Genomic DNA, 20,000 nt, shown 5'->3' with positions numbered 1-20,000 from the left:
TCAAGCGATTCTAAAAATATGTTTACATTTTTCCTTTTATATATGATGTTCAATTAGAATAACACACATATATATATATATATATATATATATATATATATATATATATATATATATATGTGTGTGTGTGTGTGTGTGTGCGTAAAAATCACAGGGAAACGTGATGCTCAGATGCAAAAGAACCACAGTCCTCTGAAGAAGTGTCACGAAACTAGTCCTGACTTAATCTTATATTTCATATTTTCATTTTCCCTGTGGTTCTTTTGCACACACACACACACATACACACACACACACACACACATATATATATATATATATATATATATATATATATATATATATATATATATATATATATATATCAGTTGCTTAATCATACCGAGTTACATCAAAGTAAACCACAAATGAAATACAGGTGATAGAGAGCTCCTTCATTTTCTGATAAGTCATATGGTGAAATAGATCTTCTGAAAAGAAAGTCGGGCTATTTTTTGAAAAAGTTGTAATCTCTGTCCTTTTGTGTTATGATGGGAAAAGGTTTTTTTTCTGAAGTTCTATTATGTTTCGAAAGTTTATTCTTCCACTAAATAGGCCTGTTGTGGTTAATGTTTCTATCACAAAATATTTTTTTTCTATATTTTTTTCTCCTATAATTATTCTGTAAATCTGTAATTATATTTTGGTATTAATAACAGGAAAAAAAGATACTGGCATATATGATTGGGATTAAAAAGTATATTTTTATATGAAAGATATTAGCTTGAAACCTTTCAGTATTAACATTGCAGCGAATGTTTTTATGTTGAACAGAATGACGTAAGTCTCTTTTTACATGTTATTTATGAAGGATTTATTTTTAATGTTGTTGCTGTTCTTAAAATATGTTATTTTCATTGTTCATTGCTTCTCTTGTAGTTTTTTATTTCTTTGTTTCCTTTCCTCACTAGACTATTTTTCCCTGTCGGAGCCCTGGGCATGTAACATCCTGCTTTTCCAACTAGGATTGGAGTTTAACTATTAATAATAATAATTATAATAATAATAATAATAATATTAATAATAATAATAATAATAATAATAATAATAATAATAATAATAATAATAATAATAATATGTACAAGGCACTAATAAAAATCAATTACAACATTACCATGTATCATATATTAGATATAGGCTACAATATCCTATTAGTATATAAAAGATATTGAAATAATCCATTTAAATTTAATTCTTTCAGCTTTATGAAAATTATATAAAACTTGCAGCATGACAATGTTTATATAATCTATATTCTACTCTTTTTGTTCCTTGAATTAATCTTAATCATCGAGAACCTTGTTCTTTTAGTTTTGGAGCTCTTTTTAATTTTATTTTTTTAATTTTTTTTTTAAGTTTTATAATCAGTATTGTCAAATGAATTAATGTATTCTTTATCTTATTTCAGGGGGTCTCCTACACCGCAGTATGGGTAAGTAAAATATGCATTCTTAAGAAATGAAGAGACAACTAATGAACACATACAAACACACACACACACACACACACACACATATATATATATATATATATATATATATATGTATATATATATATATATATATATATATATATATATATATATATATATATATATATATATATATATATATATCTTTTATACATCAGCTTCTACAAATATTACGATTAATTGTGCCGAGATTATATTCCTAAGAAATTAAAAAATCAAAAATAAAAGAATTAAACTTTTCGTTTTTAATTTTTAGAATTTATAATTTCTTTAGCTTATAATCTCAACATAATTAATCGTTATATATGTATATATATATATATATATATATATATATATATATATATATATATATATATATATATATATATACTGTAAATGTTTATAGTTTAGTTTGTGTATATTTGTAAGTTTGTATATAATTTCTGTATTTTTTGTATTCTTCATTTTCAATAGACCCATTTTTTGTTTTAAGATTCTCAGTCTTAAAATGCATCAAGTAATTCTGCAAAAAAAAAAAAAAAAAAAAAAAAAAAAAAAGTTTTCGCTTTGCCGGAATATTCATTTTATGATTTCAGTAAATACATTATTAACGTTCACATAAACTCTTTTTTTCATTGCGTTATGTAAAGTGTTTTTCTCATCGTAAACTTAATTGTGGAAGAAAACACTAGATTGTTGTACATTTGACGCACCTAATCGAACGCTTGTGTTTCAGTGACCTTGTTCTTTGTAACGCCAGGTAACCAACAAGAAATGAATAGACCAGTCTTTGCTGTTGTCTAATGAATCGTTTATATCAACCCGTTCGAATAACTATATTATTTATTAGTTTATTACCTCGCCAACGAAGTTGGAAGGAGGTTATGTTGTAGCCCCTGTTTGTGTTTGTAATCTGTGTGTGTACGTCTGTATATTTGTTTGTGAACAACTTCCTGACCACAATTTTAATCGTAGGGTAATGAAACTTGCAGGAATTAACTGTTGTGTAAAAAAGATGGAAATTATTAAATTTTGGAAGGTCAAGGCAAGCAAAATGTCCAAGTCGCGTAATCAGCCATAAGTTTGGACATCGTTGTCATAGAGACTTCAAACTTGGTTCATATTTGAGTTTATGATAATCAACGCCAATTATTGCATGTTAAGGTTAAAGGTCAAAATCGATAAATAAGCCGTCGCAGCGGAGGTCTGCACTGTACTGAGTTCCCATCTAATTAATGTTTCTTTTACTTATGCTTCCTGACTTGCTGTTGGCACCAAACATTCTTTAGAATTTCTCGACCGGTGTTTGTGTTTAAGAATCTTGATGATATAAACTTAAATGTGATTAATAACCATTCTTTCATGGTAACATTTAATAATAAATTAATAGATCGAAATAATTAATACCGAGTAACACAAAAGTATATATGAAAAGTAAACTAATCAGTTAAAAAATTGCCCTAAGAAGCGGTAAAAATCATAGAATAAATGTTCCCAGGCATTTACCGTTTTAAAAACGGATTTATTGACGTAAATGAGTGATGTTATGGTCACCAACCCATTAAAGATAATAACAAACTAGGGTATAGATTACGGTCTCCTGTATTTTACTGAAATGCGGCTGAGAACTGTATATTTTTACGGATAATTTTCGATTAAAATTACGGTTTTTTTTTTTAACATTGTAAGTAATATAAAGACTAAAAATCTTACATCATATAAGCTTGTACGCATTTAAAACATCTATTTTCAATTTTGTCTTTACTTTTCTCAATATGTGAATCTTGTCCTAATATTTTACCACTCGTGATCACAATCTCTCCCGTAATAGCAATTCAAATTCAGGATAAACAAATACTTTTGATCTTCTGTCATTCCGTCATCTCGTACGAGTTTGATCCTATGAATATTGATATATACGTGTGAATATGAATTTGATTTTATGAAGGATGAGCTGGGTAGATGAGATTCAGGTAACTTCAATTAACATAGCTTCTTGATTATCATATTTTTGTATCTGCCTTTTTATATGACTTAAGACGGAAAATTTGTATATAAATTTTAGGTCGTGTATGAGAGAGTATAGTGCATTACATAAAGGTACTGTATTATTTCAATAGATATTCAATAGTGAACTCTGTATTGCAATAAAGAGTTGCTTTATAATAACGTTTGCATTTATTTCCATCCATAATTGTCCATAGCTTCACGTAATTGAATTGATTGACAATACAAATGTTAAAAATAGAAGGCTAAACATGTTCCAATCAAAGTCGTTTGTTTATATACATATCTTAGTGTTTCTATATGCGTGTTTCAGCGTCGCTAAATATTTACCTCCGCAAAGGGAGTTGGAAGGAGGTTATGTTTTACCCCTTGTGTGTGTGTTTGTTTGTGAACAGGTTCCTGACTACAATTTTATTTGTATACTAATGAAACTTTCAGCAATTAACATGTAAAAAGCTGGAAATGATTAAATTTTGGAAGGTCAAGGTCACGGTCAAGCAAAATGTCCAATTCATGTAATCAGCCATAAGTTTGGACATCGTTGTCACAGAGACTTCAAACTTGGTTCATATTTGAGTGTATGGAAATCCACGCTAATTAATACATGTTAAGGTCGAAGGTCAAGGTCAAAGTCGAGCAAAAGGTCGAGAAATAAGCTGCCTCGGCGGAGGTCTGCACTCTACTGAGTCGCCCTCTAGTTTCTAATATGTTTTCATTCCCAAACGTAACTATTAATTCATATTTCCCATTGTATCTATTTTCTTTAGCAGAATATCCTTCCTCTTAAATTAAGCAATTTCTTCACAAAAATTAGTAACATTTCAACACCCTTCCTCAGTTCATATTTAACATTTAAACTTCAAATAGAAAACAGAGTATTTCATCATAGCGTTCATTCATTCATGCATTCATCCCCTCTGCCACTTTAAAGGTTTCCGGTTAACATATCTTTATCTTTTCCTGTAATTTTAAGTTACTCTCCCCTTCCCATTTGTATCATCTGCCAAAATAAACCTTTTTTTAAGTCCCCCTACTTTCTTTCCCTTCCATGTGCTTCCAACCTTTCATCATCCTGTCTTCCATTGAGTATCCTGTTATTCGCTGTCATCTTTCTCTTGCATTTTATTCATATTTCTTGGATTTGATGTTTCCCTTCGTTATCCCCAGTCGTTCGAGTACAGCTTTGTGGTGTAAAGTTATAGGTTGTGCGCTTAGATTAACTGACGTTTGAAGGTTCTAGTAATGTTGGTTGGTGTAAGGGATCTTGTAGAAATGCGCACACACACACACACACACACACACACACACATATATATATATATATATATATATATATATATATATATATATTTATATATTTATATATATATATATATATATATTTATATATATATATATGTGTGTGTGTGTGTGTATGACTAGTGTACTAGACCCGTCAAAAATGAGGCTGAATATTCAGATATCTATACACGCACAGACAGATTCAGCTCTACCCGCCTGGCCATGCCGCTGTGCGTGACCGGAAATATATAGCCAGACGTTTGCTCATTATATATATATATATATATATATATATATATATATATATATATATATATATGTATGTATATATATATATATCTATATATATGTATATATATATATATATATATTTATATATACGTACACACACCTACAGTGTATGTTTATAATAACTTTATCATGTATGCTAAATATCAATAGGTTTAATTTTGCCAGCACCAGCTAACATTTTTCAAGGTGAATTGGAATGCGAGTGGGCGATGTAAGCTCTTATAAGCTGATCAAACAAAATAGATATGGAAAAATTAAAATAGCTTTAAAAAAAATCAAAATAAAGGTAGACTTGCAGATCAAACAAAATAGATATGGAAAAATTACAATCGCTTTAAAAAAAGTTTCACAAAATAAAGGTAGACTTAAAAAAAAAAGTAGGACATTAGTCGTTTAAAAATTCATCCCTTCTACCAAAGCATCCGGCCTTTTATGTAGCCTATCTACACAGAGGTCTCATGAGCAACACTTCAACCCGCAATAGATTCCATTCACCTCTTTATCTTGTGCAATCCAGAGTTTCCAGGATTAGGTTTCCACGTTCCAAAACAACTTTCACCTTGATTCAACGCTTTCTTCTTCTTCTTCTTCCAAAACAACTTTAACTTTGATTCAACACTTTCTTCTTCTTCTTCTTCTTCTTCTTCTTCTTCTTCTTCCAAAACAACTTTAACTTTGATTCAACGCTTTCTTCTTTTTCTTCTTCTTCTTCTGCTTCTGCTTCTTCTCATCCAAAATTAAGTGTTGTACAGTTCTTCTAGGAGAAGGATACTCCAAAATCACACCATTGTTCTCTCGTCTTGGGTAGTGCCATAGTCTCTGTACCATGGCCTTCCACTGTCTTCTCATGCTTAAGGGTACATTTGAGCACACTGTTCTATCTTGTTTCTCTTCCTCTTTTATATGTGTATATATATATATATATATATATATATATATATATATATATATATATATATATATATATATATATATATATATATATATATGGATAAACATCAACACAACATCGTGTTCAAATAGAAATAAATTTCTACCTCATACTTGGGATCGAACGCTGGCCCCTTCTAATGAAAGGCCAGGTCGAAACCAACCATGCCACGAGAGGCCATAAAAGAGATCGGAACCAAACGCTACCCAGCGGTTAAGGATTTACCTGGCGAGACATCAGTCTCTTACCAGCGAGTTTTACCCGACTTCCCGGCCCACCACGTGACACAATTGGTAGTAATTCATTCAAATTACCCCTAATGAGTCATTATGGATAAACATCAACACAACATCGTGTTCAAATAGAAATAAATTTCTACCTCATACTTGGGATCGAACGCTGGTCCCTTCTAATGAAAGGCCAGGTCGAAACCAACCATGCCACGAGAAGCCATAAAAGAAATCGGAACCTAACGCTACCCAGCGGTTAAGTATGAGGTAGAATTTTTTTTTTCTTTTTTTTTTTTTTTTTTTAAAGACGACTGGCCACTTTGCTTATGGTATATTTGGTAGAGGGTGAAGGAAAGTCCCGATCAAAGGGAAAACAGAAAAAAATTGTAACCTCATTAAAGGTAGTAGAATACATGAGTTATGTGGGTACAACATTACTTGGTTTTCAGAGTCCATAATGAAACATCAGTGTAGGTTTAGGTAAAAAAGAGAATGCACACATTAAATAGTCAAAATGAAAGTACTCTATGATTCTTGCATGAAGGTAGAAAACCCTTATGATGGAACTGATATAAATGCAATATTGGGGCTGAGAACGTATGGCAAAGAAGGTAAATTGTTGAGAGTTAAGACATTACATGATGAAAGCAAAGCTTATGTTAGACTATGAAGACAAGATAGATACCGATTAAATATAAAAGTATCTCAAAGAAGTGATGTTCTTCCATAGCTTTTCAATATATTTATAGATGAAGTAATACAATAGTTCAGAGAAATTACTGGACATGAAGAATTGCAAAGTTGAGGTTAAACGGAAATGGAATATGAAGTATCAAACGTTTGTGGGTTATAAAGTAGTAATTGGTGACTGTAAAGAGAAACTCCAGGGACTAATGAACGATGTTTTTTATTATGTGAAGAGAATGGGACCAACTGAAATAGTGCGTAATATAATTTTTGAAGAAATGTCATTTGAATGCTTAGAGGTTCATTGGAAGTAAGAATGTATAGGAATAAAGGTGTGCAAGAATGAGGTTAAGGAGTCAAAGGTGTGTAAGAGGGTTTGACAAACTGCTGGTGAACCTCCGTGGAAAATTATAAATAAATCTGTTACTCTAGCAATCATCCTCAAGTCGGCAATTTGAGGACAGATGTTAATGACAATATATTGAATATTTTCTGTGAAGCAACAGCCATTAGTTGAAGCTGCTTTTATTTCTAATTAGAAAGAGACTTCCTGTTTCTCTGAAAGGATTATCATGTCATTTATCCTTAATGAAAGGGAAATGTGAATGTTAGTCATAATAAAATGAAAATCAGTTAAAGTGGTTGAGTCAAGAATAGCTCAAGAGTGGCTCGAGTAGTATACACACACACACACACACACACACACACACATATATATATATATATATATGCATGTGCGTGTGTTTATGTTTTCCGTATATACGTGTGTAAACATTTGCATAAAATATTTCTCCCTAACAATGAATATGAATGCAAATACCTACACCCCTTATCTGGCCCGGGACATTAAATACAAAATATCCGTGTCACCTAGGCGCTGCAAATACAAACAGCATTATTGGCATGTTTCATAATTATGAAATATTTGTTCCATGGCGGGAGAGGGCGGAAGGGCGGCGAAAATGCTGCAACATATTTGATACCTCTAAAGAATATTAATTCCCGAAATGCTACAAAAAATATTTCGGTACGTTATGCCCTCCAAAATTCGCTCGTGTGCGTTTACATGTGCAAATCTAATTTTATGCGTATGTGATTGCGTATACATGTGCTCATTTCATGTTTGCGTAAGGGTAAATGCGTCAAATTTATGAATATATTATTTGCGTGAAGGTAAATGCGTCAAATTTATGAATATGTCATTAATTGAATAGAATACGGATTCGTTTGTTTTGCTTTCCTCTGGAGCTAAATCTTGTTAAGGGAAACGGCTTATTGCTAGGGGAAAATAAACGTATATGTAATACGTGCATATGTAATTAATTGATGTAATTTGTTGTATTTTTCAATTACCTAATTCGAATTCATTGCTCTTCTACAAAAAAAAAAAATTATAACTTCTAAATCAAGGGATGAATATTTAAGTAATCTATTTGTATTTTATGTTCTATTTTTAATGACTTATTCAGATTAATTTATATTTTTCCAAATGAATAAAAAAAAAATTCTGACTTCAAAATCAAGATGAGCATTTTTTCAACAGGAGGAGAATTCACTGCACATATTTGGGTCCTTAATTGCAAAGCTCCTGGGTTTTCAATCTCCCCAGTCTCCGGTAATTAAGCGGCCATGATAGCAATGAATTTAGGGTCAGGGTCATTGGAAAAAAATTGACCCCTTCATCCTATATTGATGAGTTTTCTTATTTCTCGGGAATGATTTAGCATCGTTGGAAGAGATTGTGATTTTTTTTTTTTAATTTGCAGTTATTGTTTTTGTCCTCTCTCTCTCTCTCTCTCTCTCTCTCTCTCTCTCTCTCTCTCTCTCTCTCTCTCTCCTCTCTCTCTCTCTCTCTCTCTCTCGATGTTACATTTTTTTTGGAGCCAGGATTTGCAAATTACTGTTACGGTGTATTTCAGTGAAATGTAAACTCGATAATAATATTAACAACAACAACTACAACAACAACATGATTCTTTTATTATTGGATTTTTCCGTTTATAGGATCACAGATTGGAATAAAAGAGTGCATTGTTCAGAAATGTTAAACGGAATGGGAGAGAAATCCGTAAAGATTGGGTAAGCGATTGAAAAGGGAAGGCTTAATATCAAGGAATTGGTAGAGCGCATTTGTATGGTTGAGGTAAATGTCTCAGAAGATATAGGGAGATTTGATGCGTTACAAATAACCAGTATGTGCAAGTGCATGATGTGGCTAATGGTCAAGAAGTCTTTCGCTCACACTTCTCTTTCTCACCCCTCTTTAGACACACACACACACACACACACACACATATATATATATATATATATATATATATATATATATATATATATATATATATGTGTGTGTGTGTGTGTGTGTGTGTGTGTATGCTGCGTGTATCTGTCTGTGTGTGTTATTAGTATGTTTGTCCATATACGTGTGTGTGTAAACATTTGCACGAAATATTTTCTCCCTAACAATGAATATGAAATGCAAATACCTACACCCCTTATCTGGCCCGGGATATTAAATACAAAATATCCGTGTCACCTAGGCGCTGCAAATACAAACAGCATTATTGGCATGTTTCATAATTATGAAATATTTGTTCCATGGCGGGAGAGGGCGGGAAGGGCTGCCAAAATGCTGCAACATATTTGGTCCCTCTAAAGAATGTTAATTCCCGAAATGCTACAAAAAATAGTTCGGTGCGGTATTCATTCCAAAATTCGCTCGTGTGCGTTTACATGTGCAAATCGAAATTTTATGCGTATGTGATTGCGTATACATGTGCTCATTTCATGTTTGCGTAAAGGTAAATGCGTCAAATTTATGAATATATCATTAATTGAATAGGATACGGATTCCTTTGTTTTGCTTTTCTCTGGAGCTAAATCTTGTTAAGGGAAACGGCTTATTGCTAGGGGAAAATAAACATATGTAATACGTGCATTCGTAATTAATTGATGTAATTTGTTGTATTTTTCAATTGCCTAATTCGAATTCATTGCTCTTCTGCCCCCCCCCCCCAAAAAAAATATATAACTTCTAAATCAAGGGATGAATATTTAAGTAATCTATTTGTATTTTATGTTCTATTTTTAATGACTTATTCAGATTAATTTATATTTTTCCAAATGAATAAAAAAAAAATTCTGACTTCAAAATCAAGATGAGCATTTTTTCAACAGGAGGAGAATTCACTGCACATATTTGGGTCCTTAATTGCAAAGCTCCTGGGTTTTCAATCGCCCCAGTCTCCGGTAATTAAGCGGCCATGATAGCAATGAATTTGGGTCAGGGTCATTGGAAAAAAATTGACCCCTTCATCCTATATTGATGAGTTTTCTTATTTCTCGGGAATGATTTAGCATCGTTGGAAGAGATCGTGATTTTGTTTTTTATTTGCAATTATTGTTTTTGCTCCCCCCCCCGTCTCTCTCTCTCTCTCTCCTCTCTCTCTCTCTCTCTCTCTCTCTCTCTCTCTCTCTCTCTCCTCTCTCTCTCTCTCTCTTTTTTTATAAGAGGCCTAATTTAATGTTGGTACTGCTCGTAGAGTATTTTATTTTGATTATTATTTTAATACTTTTCTTGTGTTTTATTTATTTTCTTATTTCCTTCCCTCACTGGGCTATTTTTCTCTATTGGGGCCTTTGGGCTTGTAGCATCTTACTTTTCCAACTAGGGTTATAGCTTGGCTTGTTAATAATAATAATAATAATAATAATAATAATAATAATAATAATAATAATAATATAGTTTCTTTCACCCAATTATCATCAGCTGATACTTCTTTTTTAAGTATATTGTTCAGACTTGTTGCGAATTCTTTTCTGTTGAACTGATTGACTTAGGTCTCAGTTCGTAATTTATACATTACTGATCATTTTAACGTTGCTTGTGATCTTATTATATATATCTTTTAAGTTATTTTTCATGTATAGTTCATTCATTTCTTCTCAATTTTCCTTTTCACACTGGGCTGCTTTCCGTGCTGGAGCCCTTGGGCTTGTAGGATTCTGCTTTCCAAACTTAGGTTGTAGCTTGGCTAGTAATAATAATAATAATAATAATAATAATAATAATAATAATAATAATAATAATAATAATAATAATAATAAACTTTTTCATTATATCGTAATTGTGTGTCTTGATTTTTCTTTCAGTTTTTTCCTTTTACTGTATATCTATTCTTCAAACCTTCGTATGGAATTCCTGTTTATTTAGATACCTCTGCAAATCCATTATTATTTGTTTGTACCACTATCTATACAAACATCCATTTCTCTTCTTCCATTTATCACTCACGAAAGGAGATTGTAACTAAACCCCTACTACAAAAACTCGCAGTAATTTCGGCAACTTTTCCGCACGTTGTTTAATATTCTAACTGATATTATGGCGAGAGAATTCAAAGGAAAGGCTAGACATTGGCAAGGTGTGAAATCAGTGTGTTAATTGGTGATAAGGAAGAGTAGCAAAAACTGCTGAAAGCTCTCTCTCTCTCTCTCTTCTCTCTCTCTCTCTCTCTCTCTCTCTCTCTCTCTCTCTCTCTTCTCTCTCTTCTCTCTCTCTCTCTCTCTCTCCTCTTTTTTTTTTTTTTTTTTTTTTTTTTTTTTTTTTTTTTTTTTTTTTTTTTTTTTTTTTTTAAGACGACTGGCCACTTTTTTTTTATGGTATATTCCGGTAGAGGGTGGAGGAAAGTCCCGGTTAAAGGGAAAACAGAAAAAATTGTAACCTCAATAAAGGTAGTAGAATACATGAGTTGTTGGGTACAACATTACTTGGTTTTCAGGGGAAAATTGATGTCATTATGACTGCGAAAGTATGAGTCTATAATGAAACATCAGTGTAGGTTTAGGTAAAAAAAATAATGCACACATTAAATAGTCAAAATGAAAGTACTCTATGATTCTTGCATGATGGTAGAAAACCCTTATGATGGAACTGATATAAATGCAATATTGGGGCTGAGAACGTATGGCATAGAATGTAAATTATTGAGAGTTAAGACATTACATGATGAAATCAAAGCTTATGTTAGACTATAAAGACCAGTTAGATAACGATTAAAATATATAAGTATCTCAAAGAAGTGATGTTCTTCCATAGCTTTTCAATATACTTATAGATGGAGTAATACAATAGTTCAGAGAAATAACTGGACATGAAGATGTGCAAAGTTGAGAGAAAATCAAATGGAATGTGAAGTATCAAACGTTTGTGGGTTATAAAGTAGTAATTGGTGACTGTAAAGAGAAACTCCAGGGACTAATGAACGATGTTTTTTATGTGAAAAAGAAATGGGATCGACTGAAAAGAGTGTAATACAATTTTTGAAGAAATGACATATGAATGCCCAGAGGTTCAGTGGTAGAGGGAGGTAAGAATGTATAGGAATAAAGGTGTGTGCAAGAATGAGGTTAAAGAGTCAAAGGTGTGTAAGAGAGTTTGACAAAACACTGATGAACCCCCATGTAAGTATCTAGGAAGTTGAAAATTATGAATAAAGCTGTTACTCAAAGCAGTCGTCTTCAAGTCGGCAATTTGAGGACATATGTTAATGACAATATATTGCATATTTTCTGTGAAGCAAAGCAGCTGTTAGTTGAAGCTGCTTTTATTTCTAATTTGAGAGACTTGCAGTGTCCTCTGAAAGGATTATTTGGTCATTTATCTTGAATGAAAGGGAAATATGAATGTCGATACTAATGAAAGAAAAATCACTTGAAGTAGTTGAGTCAAACTGAATGCATAGTATATGTGATGCAAAAAGAACAGAAAGATGGGTGGCAAATTGACCAAAGGATGTGCAAGAATAGCTCAAGTTTTAGTTGGTTTGGTCCTGTGGAAATAATATAGGATGACAGGTTGGAATAAATGAGTGCATTGTTCAGAAAAATGTTAAACGGAATGGGAGAGAAATCCCCCCCAAATTGGGTAACCGATAAGGAAAGAGTTTTTGAAGAGGGAAGGCTTAATATCAAGGGCTTGCTGTGGCCTGATCGGTAACGTCTCTGCCCGGTGTTTCCCAGTCGGGGGTTCGAGTCCCGCTCAGACTCGTTAGTGCCATTATTGGCTGCAACCTTACCATCCTTGTGAGCTAAGGTTGGGGGGGGGGGGTTTGGGGGAGCCTATAGGTCTATCTGCTGAGTCATCAGCAGCCACTGCCTGGCCCTCCCTGGGCCGAGCTTTGGTTGGACAGGAGGCTTGGGCGTTGATCATATAATATATGGTCAGTCTCATAGGGCATTGTTCCGATTGCCTAGGGCAATGTCACTGTCCCTTGCCTCTGCCATTCATAAGTGACCTTTAAACCTTTAAACCTTTAAATGGTAGAGCGCATGTATGGTTGAAGTAAATGTCTCAGAAGATATAGGGAGATTTGATGCGTTACAAATAACCACTCTGTGCAAGTACATGATGTGGATATGGTCAAGAAGTCATTTCGCTCACACTTCTTTCTCTCTCCCTCTTTAGACGCACTCACAAACACACACACACACACACCACACACACACACACATATATATATATATATATATATTATATATATATGTGTGTGTGGTGTGTGTATATATATATATATATATATATATATATATGTGTGGTGTGTGTGTGTGTGCGCGTGCGTGTATCTGTGTGTGTGTGTTAGTGTATGTTTGTTCATATACATGTGTGTGTAAACATTTGCCATAAAATATTTCTCCCTAACAATTGAATATGAAAAAGCAAATACCTACACCCCTTATCTGGCCCAGGATATTAAATACAAAATATCCGTGTCACCTAGGCGCTGCAAATACCAAACAGCATTATTGGCATGTTTCATAATTATGAAATATTTGTTCCATGGCGGGAGAGGGCGGAAGGGCGGCGAAATGCTGCAACATATTTGATACCTCTAAAGAATATTAATTCCCGAAATGCTACAAAAAATATTTCGGTACGTTATGCCCTCCAAAATTCGCTCGTGTGCGTTTACATGTGCAATCTAATTTTATGCGTATGTGATTGCGTATACATGTGTTCATATTCATGTTTGCGTAGAGGTAAGTGCGTCAAATTTATGAATATATCATTTGTGTGAAAGTAAAATACGTCAAATTTATGAATATATCATTAATTGAATTGGGTACGGATTCGTTTGTTTTTGCTCTTCTCTGGAGCTAAATCTTTGTTAAGGGAAACGGCTTATTGCTGGGGGAAAATAAACGTGTATGTAATACGTGCATACGTAATTAGTTTACATAAATTGTTGTATTTTTCAATTATCTAATTCAAATTCATTGCTCTTCTGCCAAAAAAAAAAAAAAATCATAAGTTCTATAACCAAGGTATGAATATTTAAGCAATCTATTCGTATTTTTTGTTCTATTTTTAATGACTTATTCAGATTAATTTATATTTTTTTCCAAATGAATGAAAAAAAAAATCTGACTTCAAAATCAAGATGAGCATTTCTTCAACAGGAGGAGAATTCACTGCACATATTTGGGTCCTTAATTGCAAAGCTCCTGGGTTTTCAATCTCCCCAGTCTCCGGTAATGAAGCGGCCATGATAGCAATGAATTTAGGGTCAGGTATCATTGAAAAAATTGACCCCCTTCATCCTATATTGATGAGTTTTCTTATTTCTCGGGAATGATTTAGCATCGTTGGAAGAGATCGTGATTTTTTTTTTATTTGCAATTATTGTTTTTGACATCTCTCTCTCTCTCTCTCTCTCTCTCTCTCTCCTCTCCTCTCTCTCTCCTCTCTCTCTCTCTCTCTCTCTCCTCTCTGGTATGTTACATTTTTTGGAGCCAGGATTTGCAAATTACTTTTACGGTTATTTCAGTGAAATGTAAACTCGATAATAATAATAAACAACAACAACTATAACAACAACATGATTCTTTTATTATTGGATTTTTTTCCGTTTATAGGATCACAGGTTGGAATAAAAGAGTGCATTGTTCAGAAAATGTTAAACGGAATGGGAGAGGAAATCCACAAAGATTGGGTAACCGATAGTGGAAGAGGTATTGAAGAGGGAAGGCTTAATATCAAGGAAATGGTAGAGCGCAATTGTGTGGTTGAGGTAAATATCTCAGAATGTATAGGGAGATTTGATTGCGTTACAAATAACCACTCTGTGCAAGTGCATGATGTGGCTAATGGTCAAGAAGTCTTTCGCTCACACTTCTTTCTCTCCCCTTCTGTGGACACCCACACACTCATATATATATATAATATATATATATATATATATATATATATATATCATATATATATATATATATGTGTGTGTGTGTGTATATATATACAGTATATATGTGTGTGTATATATATATACCAGTCATATATGTGTGTGTATATATACTCATATATATATATAATGAATATATTAATATTATATATTGTGTGTGTGTGTGTGTGCGTGTATCTGTCTGTGGTGTCGTTAGTGTATGTTTGTCCATATACATTGTGTGTGTAAACATTTGCATAAAAATATTTCTCCCTAACAAATGAATATGAATGCAAATACCTACACCCCTTAACCTGGTCCGGGACATTAAATACAAAATACCCGTGTCACCTAGGCGCTGCAAATACAAACAGCATTATTGGCATGTTTCATAATTATGAAATATTTGTTCCATGGCGGGAGAGGGCGGAAAGGGCTGCCAAAATGCTGCAACATATTTGATCCCTCTAAAGAATATTAATTCCCGAAAATGCTACAAAAAAAAAAAAAAAAAAAAAATATTTCGGTGGCGGTATTCGCTCGGTGTGCGTTTTACATGCGCAAATCGAATTTTATGCGTATGTGATTGCGTATACATGTGCTCAATTCATGTTTGCGTACAGGTAAATGCTTCACATTTATGAATTATCGTTTGCGTAAAAGTAAATGCGTCAAATTTATGAATATATCATTAATTGAATAGGATACGGATTCGTTTGTTTTGCTTTTTTCTCCTGAGCTAAATCTGGTTAAGGGAAACGGCTTATTGCTGGGGGGAAAATAAACGTATATGTAATACGTGCATACGTAATTAGTTTACATAAATTGTTGTATTTTTTCAATTATCTAATTCGAATTCATTTCTCTTCTCTGCCAAAAAAAAAAAATTATTATAAACTTCTAAATCAAAGGATGTATATAGTAATCGTATTTATTCGTATATTTTGTTCTATTTTCAATGACTTAATTCAGATTAATCTCTCTTTTCCTAAACGAATATAAAATAATCATTTGACTTCAAAATCAAGATTTGCATTTCTTCAACAGGAAAAGAGTTCATTGCACATATTTGGGTCCTTAATTGCAAAGCTCCTGGGTTTTCAATCTCCCCAGTCTCCGGTAATTAAGCGGCCATGATAGCAATGAATTTAGGGTCAGGTAATCATTGAAAAAAATTGACCTCCTTCATCCTATATTGATGAGTTTTCTTATTTCTCGGGAATGATTTAGCATCGTTGGAAGAGATCGCGATTTTTTTTTATTTGCAATTATTGTTTTTTGCCATCTCTCTCTCTCTCTCTCTCTCTCTCTCTCTCTCTCTCTCTCTCTCTCTCTCTCTCTCTCTCTCTCTCTCTCTGGATGTTACATTTTTTGGAGCCAGAATTTGCAAATTACTTGTATTTTACGGTTTATTTCAGTAAAATGTTAGCTCAATAATAATAATAATAATAATGATAATTAATAATAATAATAATAATAATAATATAATAATAATAATAATAATAACAACAACAACAACAACATGATTCTTTTTATTATTGGATTTTTCCGTTTATCGTTATATAGAGAAATCAAGATGATCAAATATGAATTGAACCTTTAAAAAAAAAGGTGTTGACTTGATGAAATATTTACACCAGAAGATAGGGAACACAGTGGAAAAGCAAAACGTCTTTGTATATAAAAAATGAAACTGAGCCTTGAGGTATTAGAAAGGCCAACTGTAATTTGACACTTCCAAAACTAATTACTTCATGTAACATTAATATATCCTATAAACAAACGTAATGTTGTTGTTGTTGTTGTTTTTGTAGTAGGGTTCTCTTCTTCGCCAGTAAGTCAGGTTCCCTTGAAGATGACTCTAGTAAAAATCAAAACATAGTTCCTCATTTAACCGTTGCGTCAATAAGTATGACCTGCCTGGAGTTGAAACCCTCTGCTCCATCTTCCTAAATAATATTACTAATTATTTCTTGCTTGCCACATACAACCAACCCTTCTCAATCTCCCCTTTCGAATTAAGAGCGGGGTGATTTAGCCAAACATTTTTTTTTCTAGGGTTGATAGTATAAAAAACTAACCAAATAATCTATATTTTTGTTCCATTCTAGGGTTAACAATCTAGATTCAAGAAGACTTGTCAAGTAATTGATATATTACCTTCTATGGTTAATAGTACTGAAGACTAACCAAATGATTTATATATGTTCAATTCTAGGGTTAATAGTAATAGATGAGTTGCCAAATAATTTATATATCTGCTCAGTCTAGGTTTAACCATCTAGATTCTAGAAGACTGGTCAAACTACTGATATATCTTCCCTTTTAAGATCATTGTTGTGGCAGAGATGAGAATGTTGAGAAGGATGTGTGGGGTGACAAGAAGAGATAAGATACGGAATGGGGTAATTAGGGGTACCACAGGAGTTAGAAAAACTATCAGATAAGATCCAAGAAAGTAGACTGAAGTGGTATGGTCATGTCATGAGAAGAGATGAACAGTATATTGGGAGGAGAGTGATGGAAATGGAGGTACAGGGAAACGAGAAGGAGAGGGAGACCAAAATCGATGGTGGATGGACTGTATCAAGGATGACCTTTGATCAAAGGGATTAACCGGTGATGAAGTGTGGGACAGAGGTAGATGGAGAACGCTGGCCAGAAACATCGACCCCGCATGGAAGTGGGAAAGGGTGCAGACAAAGAAGTTGTTAACATAGATACAAGACTATTCACCTCTCGTCCTGAAGCTCAGGGGTGTCTATGATGATTGTTAGGGTAGTAATGTTTGGCAATAAATCATCTTGTGGCTGCAAACCAAACTTCCTGGCGTTTTGTGTGTGTGTGGTGTGTGTGTGTGTGTGTGTGTGTGTGTGATGATGACGCGGTCTTCAGTTAAGTGAGTTATTCTTGTTTTGTTATGGCAACAGTTTTCATTAAGAATTTACTTAAATAGAATTACGCATTCCTTTCTGTATATACATATATATATAATATATATATAATATATATATATAGTATATATATTACTATATATATATATATATATATATATATATATATTATATTATTTCTTCTATATATATTTTCCATTGTAGACTCCTGTATCTCCAGAAATGTTTTCCAGATATTAATTGTTGGGTAGGTAGTAGTAACATTGTCGTTGGTTATTATTATTATTATTATTATTATTATTATTATTATTATTATTATTATTATTATTATTATTATTATTATTATTATTATTATTCGTAGTAGTAGTAGTAGTATTAATGATATCAACAACAATAACAATAATCGTAAATATATGAAGAAAAACATTACTAATAAATATTGTTTGTAAAATTAAAGATGAGTGAAAAAACGAAAAACTACTGTTTATGTACTAAATTATAAGTACAATTCGAGAAACAAAGCTGCTTATATAACTATAAATATCATGTATTCTATTTTCTTTCATTTCAGGCCGCAGTACAACCATAACAGCTTTGGGTAAGTTTTATTTTCCTTTCCTTAAATCAGTAACGTAACCTTAAACCCTGCATGAGTTTTTGCCCCAAAGGTAAGCTGTAAAAAGGGACTACCCAGGAGCTGGTGTAGACGTCATGGACTCTTGCATTACCAGCAGAAACGGTTAAAAGAATATTACACGCACTGTTAGAAAAAATCGTAATTTTTATCGGGAATTCTCCGTAAAAAATATACTGTTCTCAACCGTATCTCAATAATATACAGGCGACCGGAATTTTACCTTAAATTGTTATTATCTTTTAAGGGGTTGATGACCGATATATCACTCTTTTACGTTAATATAACCGTTTTTTAAAACGGTAAAAAAAAAAAAAAAACTGGAAATGAATTTTGCCAGACTTTTACCATTTTGTTTACGCAAATTTTTAACAGTGCGTGTTATTAAATGCACTCTTGGTTGATTCACAATAATGTAGTGTTTCTATTTTGCGGTTAAATGCTTACTGTAGATATTTTATTGTAGAATTGTTTATTCTTATGACTTGTGACTCATCGTTTGATATCAGTATCTAAAATAATAAGTATAAAGTTTAGGGTCTAGACAAAAATAAAATATTTATATTTATGCACAAAGTACTTTAATGTCTCGAAAGCTATGTGTTTTTTATCATCTATCTCTCTCTCTCTCTCTCTCTCTCTCACTCTCTCCTCTCTCTCTCTCTCTCTCTCTCTCTCTCTCTCCTAGGGATGTAATTCTGTAACTTAGAGTTTGACAGAAGCAGCTCTTGTTACCAGAAGAAGCGTAGCCTATAAATCTGGAAAATTGGCAAATCCAGAGTCTAGATTCAGTAGGCCTGCTAGAGACTGGGCCACTTACCATTTCTTCGAATCATATTTTTTATATGAAACTACTATATTCTGTCAGCACTAAGATAGCACAAAATATTTATAGCCAAGTAATATGTTACTTTTACTGTCCTTGTGAGCATTTCCATCAGAGATAAGTAAATTGATTTAGAAGTACTCATTATTAGTGATTGCAAGATTAGGAGAGACATTTTTTTTTTTTTTTTTCCTTTTTTTTTTTTTTTTTTTTTTTTTTTTTTTTTTTTTTTGATATCTCAAACAGTATTATAGTAAGATAAGAATAGACGTTGAAATCCCATGCCAAGAAACAGAGCGTACCAAAGTCGTCTATAAAATTGCAGAAGGATTAGGAAGGAGTTCATCAAGGAAGGGGAGACAAGAGGTAAATGTAATAACTGAAATTATGAACCGGAAAAACCAAATCCAATTTAAAAATAAAAACAAAAAAAAGGAAATATTGAAATATTTAATTTCTGTAGTGTCACGAGGGACTTCAAATAATGGGGGTTACTCTAAATATATTGACA

At 32.6% G+C, this 20,000-nt stretch overlaps 1 protein-coding gene across 5 annotated transcripts in view; it reads left to right on the top strand.

The window, feature by feature from the left end:
- The window catches only part of LOC137617241 (glutamate-gated chloride channel-like), a 959,538-nt gene that overhangs the window by 595,686 nt on the left and 343,852 nt on the right, over positions 1-20,000 (top strand). For 3 of the 5 annotated variants that reach the window (XM_068347206.1, XM_068347204.1, XM_068347205.1), the window contains 2 exons: positions 1,448-1,471; positions 18,601-18,627. In XM_068347206.1, the coding sequence (XP_068203307.1) occupies positions 1,448-1,471; positions 18,601-18,627 (51 nt within the window). The remainder of the gene's footprint in view (positions 1-1,447; positions 1,472-18,600; positions 18,628-20,000) is intronic. The other 2 variants (XM_068347202.1, XM_068347203.1) reach the window with 1 other exon arrangement.

This window comes from Palaemon carinicauda, chromosome 23, assembly GCF_036898095.1.
Source record: "Palaemon carinicauda isolate YSFRI2023 chromosome 23, ASM3689809v2, whole genome shotgun sequence".
NCBI lineage: Eukaryota > Metazoa > Arthropoda > Malacostraca > Decapoda > Palaemonidae > Palaemon > Palaemon carinicauda.
Note: the sequence above shows the minus strand (reverse complement) of the source record. Positions and strands in the feature narration are given on the sequence as shown.